We start from the raw sequence: 25754 nt of genomic DNA on the forward strand, positions 1-25754 counted from the left end.
GTGCCAGGATCTGGGTTCTGTGCGAGGCCACAGCAGTGCCTTGATGTGGCTTGTTGCTCACAGTCCAATGGGGAAGAAAAAGCAATTTCAGCCCCATGAGATAAGTAGGTGCTGTGATGGGGTGAGCAGGAAGTAGAGTGTTCCAGACACAGGAAATGCAGGTAGGTGGGCCGGGGGGCTAGAGGAGGCATGCTTGGCATGTCTGGGAAACTCGTTTCCCCCTCCTTTACTGTGGCAACCTTGAGGCCAAAGGCCATTTCACCTCTCTGAGCCTCAGTATCCTTATCTGTAAAATGGGTTGTTGCAAGGATTATGAGGAAGCAGAATGTAAAGAAAGCACTTAGCATGGGGTCTGGCACACAGGTGAAGGGTTTGGCAATGCCATCGGCCATTGGAAGGCCCCTGTCAGGCACTGTCCTTATTCCCTCCCAGATGCAGACAACCCACCGGGATTACAAGGCTGTCTTGTCTGTTTTCTTTCACTTATAACAGAATACCTGAAACTGAGTAATCTATAAAAAAAGAAATTTATTTTTTACAGTTTTGGAGGCTGGGAAGTCTAAGGTTGAGGGGGCACATCTGGTGAGGGCCTTCTTCTGGGTGGGACTCTCTGCAGAGTCCTGAGGTGGTGCAGGGAGTCACATGGCAAGAGGACAGGAGCATGCAAATGTGTTCTCTTCCTCTCCTTATAAAGCCACAAGCTATTTTCATGACAACCCATTAACCCATTAACCCATTAATCCATTCATGAGGGCAGAGCCCCCATGGTCCACTCACCTCTTAAAGGCCCCACCTTTCAAATACCATACTGGGGATTAAGCTCCAACATGAGCTTTGGAAGGGACAAACATTCAAACCATGTCATAGGCAAACCACCAGTCTTGCTGCCCTTTCTGCCCAGGCCCTATAGGTAGCCAGTGGCCAGAGCTCTCACCCAGGGGAGAGAGTGGCCTGATCCAGGTCATGCTTGCAGGGAAGATGAGGGGCCTTGGTTCCACAGAAGAGGGTGGAAGGAGTCAGAATGCTCAGGACTAAGCATTCCAGAAGTGCTTAATCAGATCCTGGTGCTGCCAGCTTAAAACCTTCAATGACTTTCCCTCACATGGAGAATAAAATCCACACCTTCACTGTAGCCTGTAAGGAACGTGACCATATCATTTATTATTCCAACCAGAGCACCTCTGAGAATGAGCGAGGGCACAGTTACACCGGGACCACGGGGGTAGGCCAGGGCTGTCTTGGGCCAAGGTGGAGTCTGGCCACCTCACTATGTGGCCCCAGTTACTTCTTCCCCTCCTGCTCACAACTTTGTTCCTTTATGCTGTTGCAGCCATACAGGGCTGCATCCCTGTCCCCCAACAGGACCTCTGTCTAGGATGGCCCCTTGGGCCAGGCCCAGCAGTATCTGTCTTTCTGTGGGGTTCAGCTCAGATGTCTCCTCCTGTGAAAAGCCTCCCCAGACTTGCTGGAACACCGGGCTGGCTCTCCACTCCCTCACTGAAGCACCGGTGCCCAGCTCCCTGCAGTCTTCCCGACACCCTACCCACTCCACCGGCCTGCAGGAGGCGCCTTCTCTGGGGGTCACACACTGGGTGATGATCTCATGTCCACCATCTGTCTCTCCCATCAGACTGAGCTGTCCTGGGCAGGCGCCCTGTTGGTCTGGTTGCCAGCGGTGTCCTCGTGTCTAGGCACAGGGGTGTGAGGAGAATGCAGAGGAAATAGGTATTCCAGCTAAATCTCCACCTGTCCCCAGCCTGCAGTCCATCGCCCCATGGGCCAAACTCACAAAAGCCCCGTACGCACCCCTCCCCACCACAGAACTTCGCACACCGCTGGACCCTGCCAGGGCAGCCAAGCCCCTCTCCTAACCTGGAAGCCAGGCTAGCAACCCCCACACCCTCTTCAAAAAAGACTCTCTGTTCTTCTCCACTTTGCACAAAAATGTATTTCTGTGACATCCCAAAGTACAGACATTTTCCCGGGCCCCAGGCAGTAAGCAATGCCATGTGAGCGCTGCCCAGGGTCTGGCTGCGGCCTGACAAGCGTGGGATGGAAGGGAGGGCCGTGGGATAGAAGGCAGGGGCAGATGGGGCTCATCCGCCAAGCTGGGGGACACAGGGCTGCTGTTCCCTTCCCAGGGCTGGCAGGGAGCAGCTCCAGGAGAAAAAGGCCAATTGCCTCTCCCCTGGAGACAGAAATGCTAGAAGAACCCAAAAACAGGCCTAGGGAAGAAAGAAAGAAGACAGCACCTTCCCCCACAGGCTGCCTCCATGGGCAGCTCTGCTCCCCAGGCCTCGGCCCTCACACCCGTGTGATGAGAAGCAACTCAGAGCTACATCAAGCGAGGAGCACAAGGTATTTAGAGATACAGCTGCCTCTCACACTTCTCTGAAATGCAGCACGGAGATTTCCAAGGTAAAGGCTGGGGCAGGGCAGGAGGGGTCAGGAAGGGCCGAGGGCCACTGCAAGGTGGTCCAAGTGCTGGTCTAGAGGTGGCTGCCTGTTGCTGCCATGAGTGAAAGGCTGGAGTGGGACCTCCTGCCTCTGTGGGAGGGATGGGGGCCTCTGGGCAGTGGGGCAGGTGCAGGAAAGAGGCAGGCTCAGTTCTGCTGGTGGAAGTGCCTGGGCACCGTGGGGGCTGGCGAGCAGATGAGGGGCTGTGGAGTGAGGGAGCAAGCCCCTGGCCCAAGAAGGTGCCGACTTCCAGAGCAGGGCAGGTTCTGATGTGCCTGACAGAAGGGCCAGGGGCCTCTGTCCCTAAGATCTGACCAGCCCTGGGCTGGGGCCTTCAATAGCCTGGGACCTGGTGGGAGACTAGGAGGCAGGCTCCATAGCAGCGTGGCCTCAGGCAGGCCTGGCCAGAGAGCAGCAGGGCCACTGGGGCCTGCTCCTCGAGGGCGTGCTGGGACAGGGGCTGCCTGGAGCTAGGCCTACTCACTTTCTTGCCCCAGAGGGCCCACAGCTGGGAGCACCAAGGCATTTGGGAGACCCAGTGGCATTAGTTTTAATCCCCAAACCCCATTAGCTGCACCCAGGAGCCCAGACAGGGTGGGCGGGTGGGTTGGGATGCTGGAGTAGGCTGTTAAGGGCCAGCTCCTCTCACAGCAGGAAGCCAGGCCCAGGTTTGAGTTTGCTGGAAAAGGACCAGACACTCACAACGTTACAGGCATTTAGTCTGGCTGGGGCAGGAGTGAGCGTGGCAGCAGAGGAGGCTTTGAGTTAGCTTTGAGAATGGCCAAGGTAGCTGAGAGGACTCAGGGAGTGTTTCTTTTGTTTTTGTACAGAAATCATACACACAAAACTTCACACTTCCTAACCAAAAAAAATAATATATATATATAATATATATATCTCACTAATGTTAAGGAAAAGCGTCGGTTGTGCAAAAGTCCCCGTGTCGCTTCCTCCCGTGGGAGGTTCCTGGAAGGGGCCCGCCCGCTCCTGGCTGCTTGAGCTGCTTCCTCCCGGCTGTGGTCCAGAGCAGTGGCGGCCGCGGGGTGGAGGTCTCTATCTGGACGTGTCCATGTTCTCCTCTTTAAAGTTACTGCAGTGCTCAATCACCTTGCTGGAGACAATGGGGGAGACAGGACTGGAGGGAAGGCTTGGGTGGGGTGAACCCAACCTCTCGTGGGTGACCAGGCAGCTGGGTTAACAACTGTTAATAGTGGTGCTGACGCTGACTGAATGATGTATATGGAGAGGTCAGCAGAGTGGCCGGCATGTGTGGCGTACCCAGGAATTGGCACCTGTGGCCAGGAATCCTGTCACCCCCTGTCCTCCCCTTCTTCCTTCCCATGGCCTCTGTCTCCACCCCCCCAGTCTCAGGGCATCTGTGGATAGGCAGTCCCCTGAATCAGCTCAGGCCTGCCTGCCCTCCAAAACCTTTAGTCCTTTCTTTAGCAACATCTTTCTCCTCCATTTTCCCTGCACATTAGACCTTTCTCTTTCCAAGTCTACTACTGGGCCCCAAACTGGCTGCACATCAGTTTTACCCAGACACCCTGATCCAGCAGCAGGTCCCAGCTGGGGCGAGGGCAGCTGTGCCTGCACCAGGGCCCTGGCACCCTGTGCAGGCAGGCCCAGCCTTCTGGCTCAGCTCTCCAGTCTCCCGTTCCCTCCAGCCCAACCCAGGGAACTGCTGCCATCGCTGTTGGGTATCTCCTTGGACCCCAGACAGCTTTCCCATCCGACACTAAGCCTCTGGATTGGGGGGTTCACTACAGACTCTTATCCAGGGCTTCTCAAATTTCTTGGGATCCTTGTTAACCAGAAGTATTCCCAAGCTCACCTCCCGGACTACAGAAAAAACCTAGGGGGTAGGGCCTGTCCATTTTTAACAATCTTGCCAGGTGATTCTTTAGGGAGATTAACTTTGAGAACCACTCATTTTACTATTCCAAAATTCAGACAAATCCATCAATCACTGTTTAAGCAGTGCCTTTTGCAGAAAATAATGGCAGCGAGTGTTGTCTGGGGAGCCTCTGAGCGCCCAGGCCTCTCGTCCGTGTTACCTTCCAATCTACACCATGTTCAGAAATATGACAAAAGGCTACTGGGATGAGTGTGACTACACCCCTTCTAGAATGGATCCTGGAGAAAGCAAGGTTGTTCCTGCTGATTCTGACACATAGCATCCCTGAAAGTCTCTCTTGTGTACTGATCGATGCGAGAATCAGAGCTGATGTTGTTTTAGACATTGCAGTGAAACCCACCCAGCAACGACAGGCCACCTCTCTGCCATGTCCTTGACCTTCACATTCAGAAACTCACTTGCACTCTACCCTGTCTGATCTCTAGGATGTATTTTACCACACTGTGTCCTCTCTTTAGTTGAAATGTCTTTGGCCAAAAATAATGAAAACTTCTGACTTGGCTTGCTAATGCCCAGGATGAGAGAATAGAATTTGTTGGGAATAAAAGAAAACTAAGCTTACAACTGAGGGCAGTGATGCTCCATTCAGAGCTCACTCATCTAGTTTCCACCAAGTTGTGGCCAAAATGATCCTCGGAGAGGCCCCAGCTGGACATCAACACACTATCCACGTCCACACTCCACCCCGAGTTGCACCTGGGAACTTCAGCCATTCCAAACCACCACTGCATCCCTCACTCCCCCAAATCAAGGCTCCAAGCTTCTCTTACCGGGCCATTTCCTTGGTCTCCTGCCGTGCAGTCACCATCTTGATCAAGTCCCTCAGAAGGGGCATCCCACCTTCTTTGATCAGCAGGGGGCAGTACTTGTCCGCTGTGGGGTAGGGACAGACAGCACATGATCAAGGTCTTCTATCAGCCTGTGGCCTGGAAACCCACCCTTGCTGCGAGGACTACCCTGAGAGGGGCAGGATGAAGACACAGGCCTTGGTGGAAGGGCACTGCTGGAGGTGGGGATGAGCCATGTTTGCCCAGCCTCATGGGTAGGAGCTCCCATGTCCATGTGAGAGAAGCAGGTGGTGAGTCTTGGGAAAAGGCTCTTCCCTACTTTGGTTTGAAGTCACTGCATTTTTTCCCAGAGCTTGTCCTAAGGAAAATATCACCTAAAACAGTGGCTGGCTCCTAAACATGATGATCTTCTGAGGAATTTTGTAAAGATGTAGATTCCTAGGCCCTGCCCCTAGATATTCTAATTCAACAGTTCCAGGGACCTATGTGTATTTATTTGTATTTTTAACAAAACACCACCAGGTAATTCTGGTGGCCAGCTAGGTGGGAACCACCTAGTGGTACTCTGTCATGCAGAAGGCATGAAGGTTTTGGACTGTTGACTCATATGGAAGCAGGAGGCATTAAGAAAGCTGTCTGGGGTAACACCAAGGTCAAGGATTTGGTTCCCCATACCAGGTAGCTGCCAAAAAAAAAAAAAAGGAAAGCTGTCTGGGACCTCTGGACTGGCCATCTCGCCAGCCAGGCCCCCTTCTGGTGAGGAGGCAGGGGCCAGCTGCTACGCTGGGAGTCCCACACCTGCTGGAACAGCAGCTCTCTTATGCTCCCCTCTGGGATTTGAGGCTCCCCGAGGGCACATCTGCTTTCAGCTGGGTTGAGTGTTTGAACTGAACCAAGGAGAGTGAGCACTCACGGTAGACAGACACGAGGTTGTACAGGGCCCAGGTTGCCCAGTGCTGGCTGACAGGAGAGATGCCCTGGGGAAGAAGGCGGAGGATTGGCTCAAATGACCTGTAGGAAGAGAAATCAAGGTCACTTCTGAGGCTGGGGGTTGGGGGAGTGTATTTTTTCTTGCCAGAGGTTTCTCCTCCCTGAAAGGTCCTGAGGGCAAACTGTGAGCAGACCCTTAGGATGCCAGGGAGAAGGGGCATCTGGCCCTTTATCCCACTGGTAGGCTCCTAAAGTGAGCTCCCTTTGGAGAGAGGATAAAAGCAAGAGCACGTGAGGGAGGCAGGCAGGACACAGATTAGACAGCTGGGAACCTCAGGAAGGAGGATGGATCCAGCCTGGGGGAAGAGAGGAGTACACCCACCGGGAAGCAGAAGAAAGTGAGAAGGCCCTTCTTACAAGGGCCTGCTATGGGCCATCCTGGAGTCATGGGCCAGAAGCCCAAGAAACGTACGTGCAGAACCTCTGGGCCAGCGATTCCACTTCCCCTCCCCAGGAGCTACAGTACTGGGGGTGCTGGCAAAGCTACCAGCATGAGCCATTCCTCCACTGTGGCTTTCCAAATTAAATGTCCATCAGTACAGCATGGCACGTAGAAAGTGACTTAGTCATAAAATGACGAGGGAGGGGGCCGGCCCGGTGGCGCACTCGGTAGAGTGCGGCACTTGGGAGTGTGGCGGCGCTCCCGCCGAGGGTTCAGATCCCATATAGAGACCGTTCCGCTCACTGGTTGAGCGCGGTGTGGGCGTGACACCGAGGGTTGCGATCCCGTTACCGGTCACGAAAAAAGGCAAAAAAAGGAAAAAAAAAAAAAAAAAATGACGAGGGAGACCCATGCCCGGTAACTGCAGGGTTTCATACAGTAAGAATTGAGGCCAGCTTGACTTAAAGTCATAAAGTTTGTGCTTAGAAAAACTGCTGGAAGGGGAGACACCAATGAGATTATGAACAATCTCTGTCTGTCCTCTTGAGTGTCTGTATTTTCTCCTTTTTTTGCTCCCCATGAATAAACATGTATCAAATGTTTGCATAGAGCAGGCTTTCGGTACATGCAGGTGTTGATATGCATGAAAAATGCATCAAGCCATCTAGATGAAACCTGTGCCCTGTCTGCCCTTTGCTGTTCATGGGCTATACCTCAGTGAATAAGAGCCAAAACCTGGCAGGGGCCTGGAAGAAAGGTTGAGAAAGGAACAGAGAAAGAACAGAGAAGGGCAGATAAAGAACCAAAACCCGGCAAGGGCCTGGAAGAAAGGTGGACCTTGTCGGGATGAGCATCTTTTTTTTTTTTTTTTTTAAAAAAAGATGACCGGTAAGGGGATCTTAACCCTTGACTTGGTGTTGTCAGCACCACGCTCAGCTAGTGAGCTAACCGGCCATCCCTGTATAGGATCCGAACCCGTGGCCTTGGTGTTATCAGCACCGCACTCTCCCGAGTGAGCCACGGGCCGGCCCGGGATGAGCATCTTGCCCTAGTCCTCACCCCATTCCTTCCTGGCCCGCCCCGTGCCACACCTGTAATTGATATTTCTCCGTGAGTTGATGTCCCAGCTCTGGATGGCTGCCCACATACGCTCCTCCACCTCCTCCCGTCGGGGTTCACAGACGCCCCAGGCCTCAGGTCCATCAAACATGATGTGGGAGAGAACGCCGCAGGCATTATAGGAAACCTCAATCCCATCAGCCTTGCTCTCCAGCAGGTTGCTGCCCAGAGGAAGAGAGAAAAATGGAGTCCCACTGCCCCAGTCACTCTTACAAACCAGATGCCAGAGGTACTATTCATTTCTTTATCACTTACCGTTCACACTTAGACTACTTCTAAAAGGGAACTGAGGTCACTTTATTTATTATTATTATTTTATTATTATTTTTTTTGTCCTTTTTGAGACTGGCCGCACCGCGCTCAGCCAGTGAGCACTGTGAGCGCACCAGTCATCCCTATATAGGATCCGAACCCGCAGCGGGAGTGCTGCTGCGCTCCCAGCAACGCACCCTCCCGAGTGCACCACAGGCTCGGCCCTGAGGTCACTTTAAATGTAGTTGCAAGAGGACCATTTAGGGAGGGTTGAAAGAATAAGAAACCACATTATAGACAGAAGGTGACATCTGTAACAGAAACCTAGACTAAGAGCAGTTGCTGCACCTGAGCACAGACTAGAGCTCTGAGCATTCTGGCAGCCAAGGCAAAAAGGGAAAGGTGAGAAGTACCAACCTGAAGACGCTGATGAATTGGGAAGTCATTAGCTGAGGCCGCAGCTCCTTCACCTCTGCCACATTCCCCAAGAGTCCCAGCATATTCCGATGCAGTTCCTGCTTCTCTGGGAATTCCTGGCAAAATGAGAGCCATTGGGGCCATATCGATCAGCACTTAGTTACTTAATTTCTGGTATTGTTAACCTAAAATCTTTATGGGCATCTGTCTGGCCATTCCATCTAGACCAAGAAGGGGTGTAATATGCTGTCCTCCTACTTTCCAGTGCACCCACAACAGTGCTGGGTATACATGGTAAGGGATTAAAAAGGTAGGGGTTACCTGCCATAAAGACACAGGCTGAGTAGAGATCTGACCTATGGGACAAATATGGTTCTATTTACCAAAGCTCAAAATATTAGTTTAAGAGAATCCCCTTAGAAACTAGAGCTAGAAAATAGAGGATGAACAGACCATCCTACTAGACAGAATTCTGTCCAGCTATAGCAATGGACTCCAGCCAGCTGTGGGCAGTCTGAGAAGTCACTGCTGGGAAGATGGGGCTGGATTTTCCCTTGGAGGAAGGACTCCAAAGAGGACCCAGCCAGGTCATCTGGGTCAAGGAAGGTCTCTGGAGTTTGTGTTAGCAGCAAATCCTGGGCTGGTGGACCTGTGAGTTGGCCCCACTGCCCTGACATGGGAACCATGAGAGGGGTATGACGGATTTGGTTGGTGGGGAGCCTAGGGACAGAAGAGTAGCTGTGTGGGCAATTGAGGTGGCTGCTGCCACTGGAGATGGACACTACCTTCAGGCAGTCCAGGAAGAGCTTCATGCCATTGAAGTTGAGGAACATCTCACAGTTGTCGGGCGTCTCATCCGTGATGTTCCATAGAGCACTCCAGGAGAACTCCATCACCTGGTCACACTGAGAGGGGAAGGCAGGACTCAGCCAAGGATCCTGGCACCTGGCAAGGGATCCCCTGACAAAACATGGACATCCCCCAGGGCAAACCAGTGCCCTCTCAGGCTGGGAGAAGGGCAGAGTGGATCCAAGAAGACCTGACTTACTATCTTGTCCAGCAGCTTCTTCTGAATCAGCTTCAGCATGGTCTGTGGGCAGAGACGAGAACTTGCTAGAGGGCCAGGCTCAAGAACTGCCACGTCCCCCAAGAACCCAATACGGAGAGAGGCAAGTCAGTGATTCAGTTTGTGGTTAATACATCCTGACAAGATCATATCTCTCTATCTCTGTATCTGAGACTGTTTGAAGATGTTCAATCCATAGATCCTTGGGACTTGGTCCTGGCTCTACACTCCCTGTGTGACTTTGGGCACAGCCCTTCCCCGCTGTGGGCTTGAGTACCCCAGAAATAAAATGAGAAAAGGAGACTAGACACTCTTTACTTGCTTTCTAAGTCTTTCCTTCCTTTCACCAGCAAATTTATACCTCTCCACTGTGCTGCAGGCCCATGCTGGGACATGCTGCAGACACAATGCACCATGTCCTTCCCTATGGAGCTTGCAACCTGGGAGTGGGGGCTGGAGAGGCCAACATTAAACATACTCATTTAATCCAGCTGGGACATATACGAGGGCACCAGTCTGGTCTGAGGAGGCAGGAGTGACCTGTAAAGTGGGACCTTATGGACGAGGGGAGGGGGTTAGAAGAGAAGGACAGTTTTCCAGGTGGAAGAAATCTTCGAGGTCATAAGCAACATTCACTATTAAGAAATTTTTCCTTTGGGGCTGGCCTGTGGCTCACTCAGGAGAGTGCGGTGCTGATAACACCAAGGCCACAGGTTCGGATCTCATATAGGGATGGCCGATTCGCTCACTTGGGAGAGCGTGGTGCTGACAACACCAAGTCAAGGGTCAAGATCCCCTTACCGGTCATCTTTAAGAAAAAAAAAAAAAATTCTCCCTTTGGTCTAGCCTGAATCCATCATGCTTCAGCATAGCCTCCTCCCTATCCCTGACTCCCGGCCCCAGACCCTCCTCTAAGACTCCCACTCAAAGTGTTGTGAAGTGTGGTGGGAGAGAGCAGCAGCAGCAGGGTTCAGGAGGAAGGGGGACAGCCCTCCCACACATACCACGACAAAGCCCATCTTGCCCACGGCCTCCTTGTGGTCATTGTCCACCTGGCAGACCAGGGCGTTGCACAGGTGCACAGCGATGCGCTGGATTGACTCGTCCTGCCGCGTGGGGTTGAGGATGCTGAGCAAGAGCTCGTTGACTCGACGGTACTGGAATTCCAGCTCCTCAGGGATGCTGAAGTTGCAGAGGGTCAGGCAGCAGTTCCGCTGCACCTGGGCCATACAGGAGACAAGCGGAGCACGTTCAGGGTCAGAGGGGGAGCAGGGCTCCAGGGGCCCTCTAGAGGCATGAGATCATCCAGAGCTGTGGTGCATCAAGAAGGCTGTCTGGAAGAGGAAGCTACAAGGCTTTTCTTCTTTAAAAAATTTTTTTGTAATGTGAAATATTCATATAGAAGTATGCCTAAAATGCAAATGTAGTCTTACAAATAATTATAAAGCAAACACCCATGTAACCACCACCTGGGTGGAGAAACTGAACATTGCTAGCACCCAGAAGTCCCCATATGCACCTTCCTGATCATAAGCCTCTCACTGCCACTAGAGAGAACCACTATCCCAGCTTTTTTATTTTTATTTATTGAAACATAGTTGATTGTTACCCCTGCTTTTGTATACAGATGATTCTATAGGTTTGCAAGACCAACTGTTGTTATGTGTAGCTGAAAAGCACTGATTTTTTTCATTGCAGTACAGCACTCCATTGATGATATCCCAATTGATTCATGCATTCTTCTGCTGATAGATGTTGGGTACTGCAGCAGTTGGCTACCACGAACAATCTATTACACATGCATCCTGGTGTCGATGGGCACAGGCTTCTCTAGGGCACACATGTCTAGGGGGACTTCTAGGGTCATAAGGTCTGCATGTCTTCAACTTTACTAGGTAGCACCAGATGGTTTTCCAAAGTGGCTATGCCAGTTCATACTCCCACCTGCAGTGTATGAGAGCTCTAGTTGCTCCACGTCCTCAATTTCTCTAATTTCTCTTTGCACTGCCTACAGGTTCATTTTTACTTTTTACAATATTCTCAGTGCATTTTCCTATTTATTTATTTGGCTCTGATTTATACTTTAATGGCAGTGCTGGTCCTGGTCTCTCATTTCTGCCACTCCTGGGCCCACTGCTCCACCCTGGGGTCAGAGTTTCCTGCTCAAAGGCATGGATATGCGGGAGCACGTCTTAACCAGCTGGGGTCTCTGAAGCAGTGTCTTCCCCTCAACCTTGGTCGACACCACCAGGACTTGGAAGCTGGATGTGCAAAGGCTGAGAGTTGTGTCCTCTACCTTCACGTGCTCTGCCTCCAGGTCCCACTTGCAGCTTCTCCTGGAGGTAGTGTGGGCTCTGAGTTCCACTGTGGCAGCCCAGCAGGGACAGTGGCCCAGTGGGGATGCCACCCTACCTAGGACGCCAGCCACAATGCTTTCTTCCGCCTTTGCAGGAGCCACTTCCCCAGGCGGCATCTACTTCCTTGTAATTTAATTTCCTTCCTGCCTTTCTTTCTTATTAGATATTGGAAGTTCACCATACTTTATTAATCATGTAATTTATTTGTTTATTTTTATTTTTTTGGCAGCTGGCTGGCCCATACCAAACTTTTAACATTATTTCTGGAGAATGAAATGGGAGACTTTAACTTTCTGCTTGTATAGTATTGCTTTTATAATTTAAAATAAACTTTTTCTCAAATTAAAAAATGTATGCATATTGGGGGGGAAAGGACAAAAATTTCATCAAGGGTGATATACTCTAAACTACATGATTAGAGCTGGCTGGTTAGCTCAGTTGGTTAGAGAATGGTGCTGCTAATGACACCAAGGTTCAGGGTTCAATTCCTGTACTGGCCAGATGCCACAAATTGGTGCACATCCTTCTAGATTTTTCCATCATGCAAATACAAACATATATTTGGGGGAGAGGAGGCACAAAAAAGATATTACACATATTGGTCCAAAACTTCTCTTCGCTTATCAATATTCAGTGGACATCCTGCCATGTTAGGATGTGTAGATTCTACCATAATATTTTGTTGTGTGGATGGAACCATATGCTACTTTTCCAGGTTCCTATTCCTAAAACACTTTGGTTTCCTTTGATTTCTACTTAATGAAACAAGGGGGATTGTATGTATATCCTTTTCCTCTAAGAACATTTCATTTTTTTTTTTTTTTTTTTTTGGGGGATGGCCAGCACAAGGATTGAACTGTGGACTTTAGTGTTTTCAGCACCATGCTCTAACCATCTGAACTAACTGGCCAGCCTCTTAGAACATTTCTAACTGTGGAATACCTAGGTGGAAAGCTAAACGTGTGTACAATTTTGGCCGGGTCTGCCAGTTGCCTTACAAAAGGGCTGTGCAACTCATCCCTCTCCAGTAGGAAGTGTAAGAGGGTGCTCTTCTCCCGCCTTTGTCAATGTTGGGCATCTCCTATCCCTCGAGATGAAGTATTGTATCTTGTTATTTTAATTTCCATTTCTTTGATAGGGTTTGTTAATTTCTTTTGGGAGTCTCCAAATAGCTTTTTTTTTTTTTTAAATTTAATAAAAAGATACCCCTTTTACCTGATTATAAAATCAATCTCAATGTGGAAAGAACAATCCCTGTAAACTCTGGGGTTGGCAAGGCAGCAGAGAGGTGGATGTTCTCTGTATCCCACCATGGCCTTTCTGGTGGTCAGTTTGGTAACACACACCAAATGCTTTAAAAATACACATACCCACTGCCCCCACAATTCTACTTCGAGAAATGATTATAAGGGTCATCAATTATAGATAGTCAGCAAATCACTATCTGAAAGAGAAAGAAAAAAAAAAAAAAAAAGCAAACTAAATGTTCCATCATAGAGGCTGATTCACTAACTGTAATTTACACAGTCAGCAGGGCCTGATCTGCAACCCTGTGGTTCTGGAACTTGGCCACTGCTTCCAAGCTCCAGCAGAGTCTACAACAGAGTGGCCTCTCCCAGGATGAGGACACTGAACACTGCTGGTGTCACCAATTATGAAACTAAACCATTAAAATCAGCTACATCTGGGGTAGGACAGATGGGATTGTGAATGACTTTCACTTTCTATTCAATATATTCTTGTATTACTTGAGTTTTTTTACTTTTTAAGAATTCGGCATCTTCTGTAATCAGAAAATTAAGATTATTAAAAATTTTTGTTGTAAAGACATGTTTGCTGATATGGGAGATTTTTACATTCACAAGACGCTGTGGAAGTAAAAACCCACGTCACACACACAAACAGTATGCACAGTTTGTGTAAATGATCCTATTTACTAAATGTGAATGCACAGACCCAAGTCAAGAACAACAGACATACAATGTTAACGATGATATCTCTCTGGGTGGTGGGATTATAGATAATTTTTATTTTCTTTATAGCTGTAATTATGATTTTTCTATGGCAAAAGTTTTTTGATTACTTTTATAGTAAAAGCAGCTATCAGAGCGTGATGGGCAGAAGAGCTGAGAGACAGCACAGCAGAGGCCCAGAGGCAGGAGGCCGGGCGCCCTGGGCCTCCCCGTGGAGCAGAGTGGAAGAGGGTGTAGGCAGCCATGGGTGATGGACTGCGGGCGGCGGATGACAGGGTTCTGGGGACCCTGAGTGCCAGGTCTCAGGAGGCTGTGAGTGCTGCCGTGGGCAGGGGGAGCTGGCAGGGAGGCAGCACAGGGCTGGTGCTGAGAGAGCTGCATGTCTGGGCTCAGGGGAGGAGAGGGGTGGTGGGACGAGCATGCGGGATGTGGCGGGTCGGGGGCTCACCGTCACCTCCTGGTAGGATTCCATGCCATTCAGCACCACTTGGATGACCTGCCGACGCAGCTTGACGCTCTGCTCTGAGCGGTATTCAGAATTGGTCAGGTAGAAGAGGGCGGCGCTGCCTGTCACCTGAATATTCTTGTCATACTTGTGGCACTTGAGGGCTGTGATGACCAGCTGTGTGAAGACATGGTGGGGGCGGGGCTGGCAAGGGCTGTGCAAATTGTGCAGGGACAGGCTAGGCTCTGTGAGGGCTTCAGCAGAGCCTCTGGGGCAGGCCCTATCCCAATCCTGCTCTCCAAGGGCAGAAGTGGGGACGGAGGGGGGGGGGCAGAAACTAGGGTGGGGCCGAGCAAGGCCAGTGCTGCAGTGAGTCAGGCGCTGCGGGGGCAAAGATGGGCTTCAGGAGGCAGGACTGCCTGCACCCTGGGGACAGCAGTGGAGGGTAAAGGAGGAACAGGGCTCTGGGGATATGGCTCAGCCAAGTCCAGCACCCTTCATGTGGGGATGGACAGGAGCCCAAGGGACTTCAGGGTTGGGGCTGACCTTTAGGGCCCGCAGAAGCTGGTTGCAACGCTCAATGCGCGCGATGTCGAAAAGCAGGTTGATGGCCCGCGAAGTGATCTCAGGCCGGTGCTCTGTGTAGGCCTCGATGGCGTTCAGCACCTGCTCCTCATTTTTATCACCACTTACCTGGGGATGTGGCATACTCAGAACAACCCAGAAGAGGCCAGAGGGTAGGATGCCCAGACCCCAGCTCAGTTTCTTGCCCCAGGGCAGACACTTGGGCATCCCCAGCACAGTCCCTTCCCTCCCCGCAGGGCTCCCTGTCCCTCCCCTTCTCCTCCTCTCACTTTGTAGGCTGGAATGTGCGTGAGACGGCACAAGGAGGTCTCGAAGAGCCCGAGGAACTGCAGCGGCCTCTTCAGAGCCCGGAAAGGCATGATGCTGCTCTTGGAAGGCTCGATGCTGGGGAGGGAGGTGCTGGGTCAATGGCTTGGGGCCAGGGCCTGACCTGGGCCTCCCTATTGGGGTGGCTAGGCATTTACTAGATGCTCTCTCTTCTATGCTCCCCAGCCTCATCCTTTTTGTCTTATTTTATTTTTAAGGGTAGGGGACATAGATCCCACCTCTTGATGGAAGGGTGGTAAGGTCACATTGCAGAGGAACATGCTGAACAGGAGATATTGCTGCAGCCATCTTCGGGAAACACTATCTGCCATTCTAGTGAGAATGTGTCACCTTTAGGTTTCATGAACAATTACGAAGGGACAAGCTCATCAACCAAACACCATTAGAGCATTGTTGGAAATAGGGTTTATGGACAGCAACAGCTGGTTGGGTTTGAATCAGACCTTTCAACCAACCAACCCAGGAACCAACCTGACTACAGCAACATCTAATAAGTGGCAGATACTGCCAGCCTCACCTTACCACCATTACACTGTGCTCCGGTCAGTCTGCGCATCTGGTAATTTCCCTCATGCTCTCACCTTCCAGCCTTTGCACATGCTGTTCCCTCTGCTAGAACACACTTCCTCTGGCAAACTCTGAATGAGCTTCCAGGACAGCCAGGATGCCACTCCTCCTCCTTCCTCCTTCCAGATCCTCTGGGCAACCCTAAGGCCCTGTATTTCCCTATGACAGCTCTTATAATGACTGGCGGGCCCCACCAGCTCTCACAGGCTCCAAGAGGGTAGGGCCTGATTCCTTTCTTATCTCCAGCACCCAGAACAGCACTTGGCAGAGGAGTGCTTGGTAAATGTTTGTTGCATGGTTCCCCAGCAGCAACCAGGGGGGTTGGGTCCTCACCTGGTCTGCCCCGCTTCCTCTTCCATCTTGGAGATGCTGCAGTTCTCCAGGATCATGTGCCCAGAAATGTCCAGGGACATCAGGTTCCCCAGCTTCTGCACAAAGAGGCTCAGCACCTTCCGAGTCAGCTTGAACTTGTAGTAGCTGGAGAGGCGATCTCGGGAGATGTCCAGGTGTCTAGAGGTTGGGGTGGGGACTACAGGTCAGGACCTGAGTTAAGTTGGGGCTGCCTTGTAGACCCCTGTTTCTTCACTCGATAGTGGGAGAGGGAGATGTGCCTGCCAAAACTGCTCCAGGACATTCTGGTAAAAACCCCTGCTGAGACCCAGTTATCCTGATCAGCCAGCTGAATAATCCAGCCGAAGCACTGGGTTTAAGGAATGGGAATGTCTCTTCCATTCTCACCCTCTGCCTGGCCAGGGGCTCCTGAAACTCTGGAACTGACAGCACCCGTCTGTCCTACTCCCTTCCCCGCCCACCCACCCCTGCCCAGGTGAGCTCTGGGTCGGTGGCTCACCGCAGCTTGTGCAGCTGGACGATGACACGAATGTGGTCATCCGACAGATCCATGTTGTAGAGCACGAGGGACACTAGGCTGTCCTTCCACTGGGTCAGGAAGGCAGCATCGCTTGTCTGAATGCCTGACAAGTCCAAAGCAGCCAGCGAATGCAGTGGCCGCAGCAGGGACTCCACGGGGACCCCATCGATCATGCGACCCAAGTTGAGGAAACGGAGGCGGCTGAAGCCCTCGAAGGTGAAGTCCTTGACCAGCACCTGGCAGGTGGGGTTGACGAGGCACTCATCTTCACAGCCCCCCGGGCTCTCCTCCTCATAGAAAATGTTGGCGCAGCCGAAGAGGCTCAAGGACACCAGGGTGTGGCTGAAGCTCCTCAGTGTCTGCAGGCTCTTGGCGGACAGCTTCTCGCAGTTGGTCAGGTACAGCTCCACCAGGTCCTGGCAGCAGACACAGCACCGTCATCCCCACCTCCCAGCCCTGCCCAGGCCTCACCCTGGACTACAGGTGTACTGGGAAGGGGGTCTGCACAGTGGGTGGACAATAGTGGGGGTGAGTGGCCCTGCCCCCACTCACAGTTGGATCCTCTTGGGGCAGCCTCCTGGGGGCCAGCCCCGGTGCCCTGGTGAGGAAGGTCTCACCTGCTTGCGAATGGCTTCCAGATCCTGGTCCTGCACCAGGTCCTCGCGGAGGTGGATGCGGGTGAGGCGGGTGCTGCGGGGGTCCGAGAAGAGGCTGAAGAAGCTCTCATGTGGCTCAAAGTTGCAGGCGGCATTGACCAGCTCCACATACCTGAGAGAGGAGAAAGCCTGGCTCAGGGAAGGGGCACGGGGACCCCATCCTCTCTTCAAAGCACAAGCCCTCCTCTCCCTAAAGCCTTCTCAGGTTACCCCAGTAGCAACCTCTTCCTCCCCTTCCTCCTGATAGTACTTGGTTGGATCCTGACCACACTATACAGGAGAGATTAAGGGTGCCTCAGGAACCAGAAATCTAATGGTAGGTCTCTGGGTGACCTTCTGGTGATGCAGAGACCTCTTATCAATAGTAAACCCTGAGCTCTTTCACCCTAGACACTCCCTTAACACAGACACACATAGGCCTCCTCTCCTGTCACATGCCCTCCTTCTATACCGTGGCAGCAGCAACCTCACAGCCATGTCCACACTTGCCATCCTCATAAAGGTGGTTTCTGGTGCCTCCCAGGACCCTTCCAAAGAGGCAAACTAAACCAAGTGGTTTGGAGTTCCCAGCTTGGTACAGGACAAGCCTTCAGTAAAACCCTGTTGAGCTCATGCAAGAATCCTGGCCTGGTGGAAAAGGCTTTGGAGTCAAACACTCCAGAATCTGAATCCTGGCTTGGCTGCTCCCTACCTGGGCAACTTCACACAAGTAACTGAACCTCCCTAGACCTCAGCTTCTTCATCTGTAAAGTGGACATAACACAGGTCTGCAAAGTGTCCAATCTAGTGCCTGACCCACATTAAACGTTCAGAACATTATTATAAGCACAGCTCTGTTCTTAGGTTCCCACTTTCCTATGCAACTGTTTGGTCTAACAATTACCTTTTTGGGCATCTAGACTGAGCTCCCAGCATCCAATGAATGCAAATCATTTTCTATGAGCCCCTAGCAGTGGGGAGTCCCTCAGAGGGACCACATAAAGATTTTCTGGATGATTCCATCCCTGGTCACGGGTCCATTATTCCAGCACTGGCATAAACCCATATGTGTCCACGCTCACTCAGTGTGCAGGAACCAGTGCATGTGTGAGAGTGAGCATACACACACACACACACACACACATACACACACGGGACAGCACATAACTCCTTAATTTATACGCAGGTTTCTTTCTTTTTTTTTTGTCCTTTTTGAGACCGGCTGCACCGCGCTCAGCCAGTGAGCGCTGTGAGCACACCGGCCATCCCTATATAGGATCCGAACCCGCGGCGGGAGCGCTGCTGTGCCCCCGAGTGCCCCACGGGCTTGGCCCATATACGCAGGTTTCTTTCTTTTTTTTTTGTCCTTGCTTGGCCCATATACGCAGGTTTCTTTCTTTTTTTTTTGTCCTTTTTGAGACCGGCTGCACCGCGCTCAGCCAGTGAGCGCTGTGAGCGCACCGGCCATCCCTATATAGGATCCGAACCCGCGGCGGGAGCGCTGCTGTGCTCCCGAGTGCACCACGGGCTTGGCCCATATACGCAGGTTTCTACACCATCTCATCACTCAATGCACACATGCAGTTTCACAATCAAACATGCCCTGTCCTGCACAAGTCTACATGTGTACACACAACCATTCTTTCACGTGCATGGCCTGCATATACCAACATGCACACTTATACGCCTTCACTGTTATGAATACACCAGCATTCACGTGTGGACATGCATGTGCACATGTACCCCCTCACACATTCATATCTGTAGCTAGCCCCACATGGTGCACAAACACACACGGTCCTCATCTCCCCATACACACTCATGCTAAGACCCTGGCCACGGGGCTTGCTCACTCATTGACGAGCCGGTCACAGATCTCGCTGGGCAAGAAAATGTCTGGATGTAGCCGAAGAGTCTCCTTGTCCAGCAGGTAGCCCAGGGTGCCATCCAGGTTGCGCAGGCAGAAGTCGGTGCAGAGGGCCATCAGGGACTCAGGAGTGTCAGATGCCATGCTGGGGGCAAGCAGGTGGGCCACTCCAGGACAAGGGCCCCCAGGGGCAACAGTTATTCCCTAGTACTCACAGGATCATTGGCAGAGCCACAGCCTGGGATATGGGAAAGAAGTCAAGTAAACCACACGTAAGGGCCAGAACCATTAGTTGTCCTATGTCCACTCTCTTGGTAGGGAAACTGAAGCCCAGGAGGTCACACTCAAATTAGCAGCTTAGCAGGGCCTCCTTCTCTTGCCCCTCTCTGCTGTGCCACTGTCTATGCATGGTCTGGCCTGCAAAGAACATGGGGCCTGTCCAAGCACTTCTTTGCCTTCATGATGCCTGTGGGTAGACGTGTATGCTGGGGACCCAATGCTTGGGTGGAGATAATAGGCACTTTGACCATCTGATTCTCACAATCTTAACAGCTACGCTGGGGTGTCCTGTGCTGTGCAGTACTTCCTAATCTGTACACAGCTATCACTGATTGAACTTAGTCTGTGCCAGGACTTTATAGACATTATATCACTGAATCTCATAGTATATGATTAAAAATGAAGGCTCCTCCCAAGAGAAATGAAAATATATGTCCACATGAAACTCATACATGAATGTTCATAGCAGAATTGTTCGAAATAGCCCCAAAGTGGAAAAAACCGAAATGTCTACCAACTGATGAATGAATAAACAAAATGTTGTATATCTATACAATGAAATATTATTCAGCCATGAAAAGTACGGACACATGCTATAACATTGGACCTTAAAAACATTTTAAGGGCCAGCCCGTGGCTCACTCGGGAGAGTGTGGTGCTGATAACACCAAGGCCATGGGTTTGGATCCTATATAGGGATGGCCAGTTTGCTCACTGGCTGAGCATGGTGCTGACAACACCAAGCCAAGGGTTAAGATCCCCTTACCGGTCATCTTTATATAAGAAAAACAAACAAACAAACAAACAAACAAACAAACAAACAAAAACATTATTTTAAGTGAAGGAAACCAGTCACAAAAGGTCACTTATTATATGATTCCATTTATATGAAATTTCCGGCCAGAATAGGTAAATCTATAGAAACAGAAGTAGATTAGTGGTTGGAGAAAATGGGAAGTGACTGCTAATGGGTATGGAGTTTTTGGGGGGTGATGAAAATGTTCTAAAATTGATTATGGTGATGGGTGCACACTCTGTAGAGATACTAAAAACCACTGAATTGTACATTTTAAATGGGTGAATTATGTGGCATGTAAATTACATCTCAATAATGTTATTTTGAAAAGTGAAGGCTCCTACTAGCTACGTAACCTTGGGGCAGGTAAAGATTTCTTAAATAGGACTCAAAAAGTGCTAATTATAGAGTAGGAAATGATAAACTGATGTGCACTGGAGTAAGGAAAATTCTGTTCATGCATACACAAAATATTAATTTGAGATGGGCAATAAACCTGAATATGAAAGGTAAAATAATAGGTGTCTAGAAGAAAACACAGGAACATACCTTACTTAATGACTTTAGAGTAAGCAATGATGTGATTTTACATAAACAGAAAGAAATTGATGAACTGGACTGGACTGCCACAAAATTAAAAACTCTGTTCATCAAAAGATAAGAAAGAGAAAGGGCAAGCCACAGGCTAGAAGATATTTCCAACAATATCTGCAACAAAGGACCTGTATTCAAAAAATATACGGCCGGGCTGGCCCGTGGCTCACTCGGTAGAGTGCGGTGCTGATAACACCAAGGCCGCGGGTTCGGATCCTATATAGGGATGGCCGGTTTGCTCACTGGCTGAGCGTGGTGCTGACAACACCAAGCCAAGGGTTGAGATCCCCTTACCAGTCATCTTTTAAAAAAAAACAATATATATATATACGGGCCGGCCCGGTGGCGCACTCGGTAGAGTGCGGCGCTTGGGAGTGCAGCTGCGCTCCCGCCAAGGGTTCGGATCCCATATAGAGACCGGTCCACTCACTGGTTGAACGCAGTACGGGCGCGACACTGAGGGTTGTGATCCCGTTACCGGTCACGAAAAAAGACAAAAAGGAAAAAAAAAAAAAAAAATATATATATATATATATATATATAAGCAGGGGCTAGCCACTTAGGTCACTTGGTTACAGTGTGGTGCTGATAACACCAAGGTCAAGGGTTCAGGTCCTCTTACCAGTCAGCTGCCAAAAAAAAAAGGAAAAATATATAAGCTACCTCTATAAATCAGTCTGAAAAAAAAAAGATGTAGCACCCACTTTTATTTATTTATTTATTTTTGGCAGTGGGCCAGTAAAGGGATATGAACCCTTGACCCTGATGTTATAACACCATGGTCTAACCAACTGAGCTAACTGGCCAGCCCCAGTAGCACCCAATTTAGTTTTTTAATTTTTAATTTTTTTTAGTTGCTGGCGACTATGGGGCCCAGTTTTGTTTTGTTTTTTTTTGGGTGGGGGGGCGGGCAGCTGGCCAGTAGGGGGATCTGATGGGCCCAATTTTAAAATGAGCAAAAGACTTGAACAGGCATTTCATAAAGGAGGACAGTGAAATGGACAGTAAACACATGAAAAGCATTCAGCTCCATCAATAACAGGTAAATGCATAGTAAAACCACAATGAGATGGCATTTCCTACCCACCAGCTGGCTCAATTGAAAACAGCTCAGGAGGGCCGGCCTGTGGCTCACTCGGAGAGTGTGATGCTGGCAAAACCATGTCAAGGATTAAGATCCCCTTACCAGTCATAAAAAAAAAAAAAGAAAACAGCTCAGGTAATACCAAGCATGGGTGAAGGTATGCAACAATGGGAAGTCTCCCATGCTGCTGGTGGGAGTGTAAATTGGTGTAACATGAACACTGTTTAACACTATTTACATGGGCCGGCCCGTGGCTCACTCGGGTGAGTGTGGTGCTGATAACACCAAGGCCCCGGGTTCGGATCCCACATGGGGATGACCGGTTCGCTCACTGGCTGAGCGTGGTGCTGACAACAGCAAGTCAAGGGTTAAGATCCCCTTACCGGTCATCTTTTAGAAAACAAAACAAACAAACAAAAAAACACTATTTACTAAAGCTGACCAATCACATATGTTCAGCATTCAGCAATTCCACTCCTAGATATATAACCAACAGAAATGCATATATAAATGTACACTAAAAGACATACACTAGAACGTTCACAGCAGCACTATCGGTAGAGGCCAAAAACAAAAAAGAGGCTGGTTGGTTAGCTCACTTGGTTACAACATGGTGCTGTAGCACCAGGGTCAAGGGTTCCAATTCCTATACTGGCCAACTGCCAAAACAAAACAGAAACAGAAAAGAACCTGAATGTTTGCTGACATTGGAATGGATAATTATGGTACATTCACCAATGAAATACTACGTGGCAATGAGAACACACAAACTCCTGTTACCATCTTGGATGAACCTCACGATGTGTAGTGAAAGCCCAACGCAAAAGAGTATATACTGCATCGATCCATTTAGGTATTGCTCCTTTAAAGTAGAAAACAGGGGAATCTAATCTGTGGTAGGAGAAGTCAGGACTGTGAGCACTTGTCGGGGGTGGGGAGCCTAACTGGAAGGGGGTTATGGGTGCTGATGAGCTTCCAGTCCTTTATCCGAGATGGACGTATAGGCGTACTCACTTTGTGAATATTCATGGAACTGTGTATCATGATATATGCACTTTTCCTAAGGAACATTATAATTCAATAAAAAGTTAAGAAAAATGGCCTGGACACCAAAGATGTCCACATTTAGAAGGTATTCAGAGTTCAGCCAAGTGGGAATCCAGCTGATCGTGCATCCCAGCTATGATCAGTGGCTACAGGGAATGAAAACTGATGCTTCATATTCAAATTGAGTGACCAAGAAACCATTCATAGGACCCAGGACAATCTCAAACCAACATTTTCCTATCAGGTTCTACATCAGAGAGGGGGAAAACAGACAAAACTAATCTCTGATGTTAGAAGTCAGGTCAGTGACCACCTTGCAGGCAGGCAGTAACTAGAAGGTGGCAGAAGGGGCTTCTGAGAGTGCTGGGACAAGTGTGTTCACTTGTGGAAATTCACCAAACGCTACACACACACCAAGTTCAAGGGCTCGGATCCCCACCCTGGCCAGCTGCAAAAACAACAACTCTACACTCACATTCTGTGTGCCTTTCCTTAGGTATGTTATACTTCAAAAAATTTTTATTTAAAGGTACAGGCTGGGTGGTCAGACAGATCTATGTTTTGACCCAGTTCCACAATTCACTGGTTAATTACTTCACCTCTCCAGACCTGTTTCCTCATAAAATGGGCGTAATAATTCCTACCTCACAGGGCTGCTGGAGTAAATGAGACAATGCTAGGAATCCTGTCAGTCCCAGGCCTAACAGACTAAGTATACAACAAATGCTTATGATCCCATCTGACAGGTGAGGAAACTCAAGCTCAGAGACAGAAGTCTACTCTGTACAAACCGGGGCTTGAACCTGATCTCTTGGACTCCATCACATCATCTCTCAGCGGGGTCCGAAGGAGTTTAGGCCCCAGCATTGCCCCTGGCTTCTGGGAGTCTTGGTGTCCATACACGAACCATCAGGCTGCTCAGGAAATCCCAGGGAGGCCACAGAGCACTGTGGGCTTTGGTGTCAGCCAGTTCTGAGTGCAACTGTGGCACCACTGCTTACTGGTGACCATGCTGTATGAGCTCAGGAGCCAGGCAGACCTAATTTCAAGTCTTAGCCCCACCATTTAAGAGTAGGTGAACCTGGGCAAGTGTCTTACACTTCCCTGTGCCTTAGTATCTTTTTCTCTAAAATAGGGGCAACGCAGTACCCTATCCACGGCACTGATCGGAGATTACACGGAATAATATAGAAAAGGCTTACCATGGTGCCTGACATGTAGTAATTACTCAATAAAAGGTAACTATTATGATTATAGTCATCGCCTTCTCCTATCTCACCTGCCCTAGTCCCCAAACAGAGCGGAGTCTGTCCCCAGCCTAGCTCCAGGCCAGTGATCCCCAGGCTGGTCTCCTACAACAAGGCCCATTGTGTTAGCTGTCCCACTGGCTACATGACACCTTCAAGGCAAGGAACAAAAAACAGGATGCCTGGGCCTTGGGCATGGGTTTCCTTTGCCTTCATTCACTTCCAGATCTTCAAGAGCCCAGAAGCCTCTCCTGCCTGGGAAGGTGGAGCCAGAGGGAGTGCTACTGGCAGGGAGATCCTGCCCTGCTGGAAACCGACAAGTTCAATCTCTTCCAGCAGTCACTCAAGGACTCAGGAATTAGAACCAGCTTTCTGGCATACTTCGTCCCCACTGACTCTCTACTGCAGCCAGCTGGCCTTTTTCACTGTACTGGCAATGGCCCTAGGCACAGGTCACCTTCAGACCTTTGCTCGGTCTGTTCTCTTTCAATGGGGACCATCCAAATCCAACTAATTATTCCACTTTCTACTCTAAATACCACCCCCTCCCCACCCCCACCCAAATATACCTCCATGTCCTTCCTCCAGGAAGCATCTCCTAACTCCTCTAGCCACACTGTCTCTGAACTCTCCTTTTGCTTAGCTGATGCCTATTGTCCCAGTGTCAAAGTGCTCCTGCTGTGTGCTCCCACAGGCCCCACCACAGCAACTAACACTTTGTGCTGATGCCAGTTTCATTGCCCAGCTTCCTTGACAGATGGCCGGCTCCAGGAGGGCAGGAACCAGACCACTTGGCATTACATCCTTGGGCCTCTTCACTCAGTAACTATCTATTAAGTGCTGGAGTCCAATGGTGAGCCTGCCAGACAAGGTCCTTGCCCTCATGGAGCACACCAGCTCTGGAGGAGGACAGACATCTCCCTAAAAAGCACACAAATGCACGGCAGGTAACTGGGACCAGGGTTCTGCAGGAACCTTAGGCACCCTGAGGCTCTGGGTGCCTAACCAGGGGACCTGCCCTGAACTGGGGAGTCAGGGTAGGGATCCTTAGAAGTGACATTTCAGCTGAGACCCAAAAGATGAGTCCTAGTTACCGCTAGTGGTGGGGAGAGAAGGGAAAGGTGCTTTGGGAAAAAGGAAAAGAAGTTCACTGGCTGAAAGGACAGGAGGTGCAGAACGTTGGCACCTCAAGCCCACTTCCATGTCTGTTTGCTAAATGGACAAAGGAAAGCTGAGCACCTGATGTGGGGCCTGATGCACAGTAAGGTTTCAACAAATGCTTGTGGAAGGAACAACAAGGGACTCACAGGCCAGGATACACACAAGGCCCAGGAGACAAGGAATACTCTTGCATTACTCCCTGCCCACTGTCCTAGGACACTGCTTGGCACCTGGCGGCTGCAGATAAAGCCTCATGACTGAACCAGAGAGACCCACCAGGGGCCTTTCCTTTTCTACAGGTCTGAGCCTAGTTACCCAGGTAGCTGCTCCACCTTAACCCTGCTCCCGAGGTGAAGGAAACACCACCATGTCAATTGCCAAGGTCACCAAAAGCCCCCAAAAGACAAACTGAGCAGATGGCGCCATCTGCTAACCTCCCTTTGGTAGTGCCGACCCTGCTGCTTGGGGTTAGGGGTGAGCTGGAGGAGGAAGGAGCTGTCCTCGTCTTTGCACCAAGATTGAGAGGCCTG

General features: G+C 50.2%; 1 protein-coding gene across 3 annotated transcripts in view; it reads right to left on the reverse strand.

Moving 5' to 3' along the window:
- Positions 1–1132: 1132 nt before the first annotated feature.
- The window catches only part of ZER1 (zyg-11 related, cell cycle regulator), a 29446-nt gene continuing 4824 nt past the window's right edge, over positions 1133–25754 (reverse strand). For 2 of the 3 annotated variants that reach the window (XM_008579380.1, XM_008579388.1), the window contains exons 2-16: positions 19003–19254; positions 17132–17282; positions 16494–16930; positions 15977–16153; positions 15019–15133; positions 14711–14857; positions 14168–14341; positions 10394–10609; positions 9372–9413; positions 9109–9228; positions 8324–8439; positions 7627–7815; positions 6077–6174; positions 5146–5248; positions 1133–3568 (exon numbers count right to left, since the gene is read on the reverse strand). In XM_008579380.1, the coding sequence (XP_008577602.1) occupies positions 3511–3568; positions 5146–5248; positions 6077–6174; positions 7627–7815; positions 8324–8439; positions 9109–9228; positions 9372–9413; positions 10394–10609; positions 14168–14341; positions 14711–14857; positions 15019–15133; positions 15977–16153; positions 16494–16930; positions 17132–17282; positions 19003–19160 (2301 nt within the window). In that variant the 5' untranslated portion in view covers positions 19161–19254 and the 3' untranslated portion in view covers positions 1133–3510. The remainder of the gene's footprint in view (positions 3569–5145; positions 5249–6076; positions 6175–7626; positions 7816–8323; positions 8440–9108; positions 9229–9371; positions 9414–10393; positions 10610–14167; positions 14342–14710; positions 14858–15018; positions 15134–15976; positions 16154–16493; positions 16931–17131; positions 17283–19002; positions 19255–25754) is intronic. The other variant, XM_008579395.1, reaches the window with a different exon arrangement.

This window comes from Galeopterus variegatus, unplaced genomic scaffold, assembly GCF_000696425.1.
Source record: "Galeopterus variegatus unplaced genomic scaffold, G_variegatus-3.0.2 Scaffold80, whole genome shotgun sequence".
Classification (NCBI taxonomy): Eukaryota; Metazoa; Chordata; class Mammalia; order Dermoptera; family Cynocephalidae; genus Galeopterus; species Galeopterus variegatus.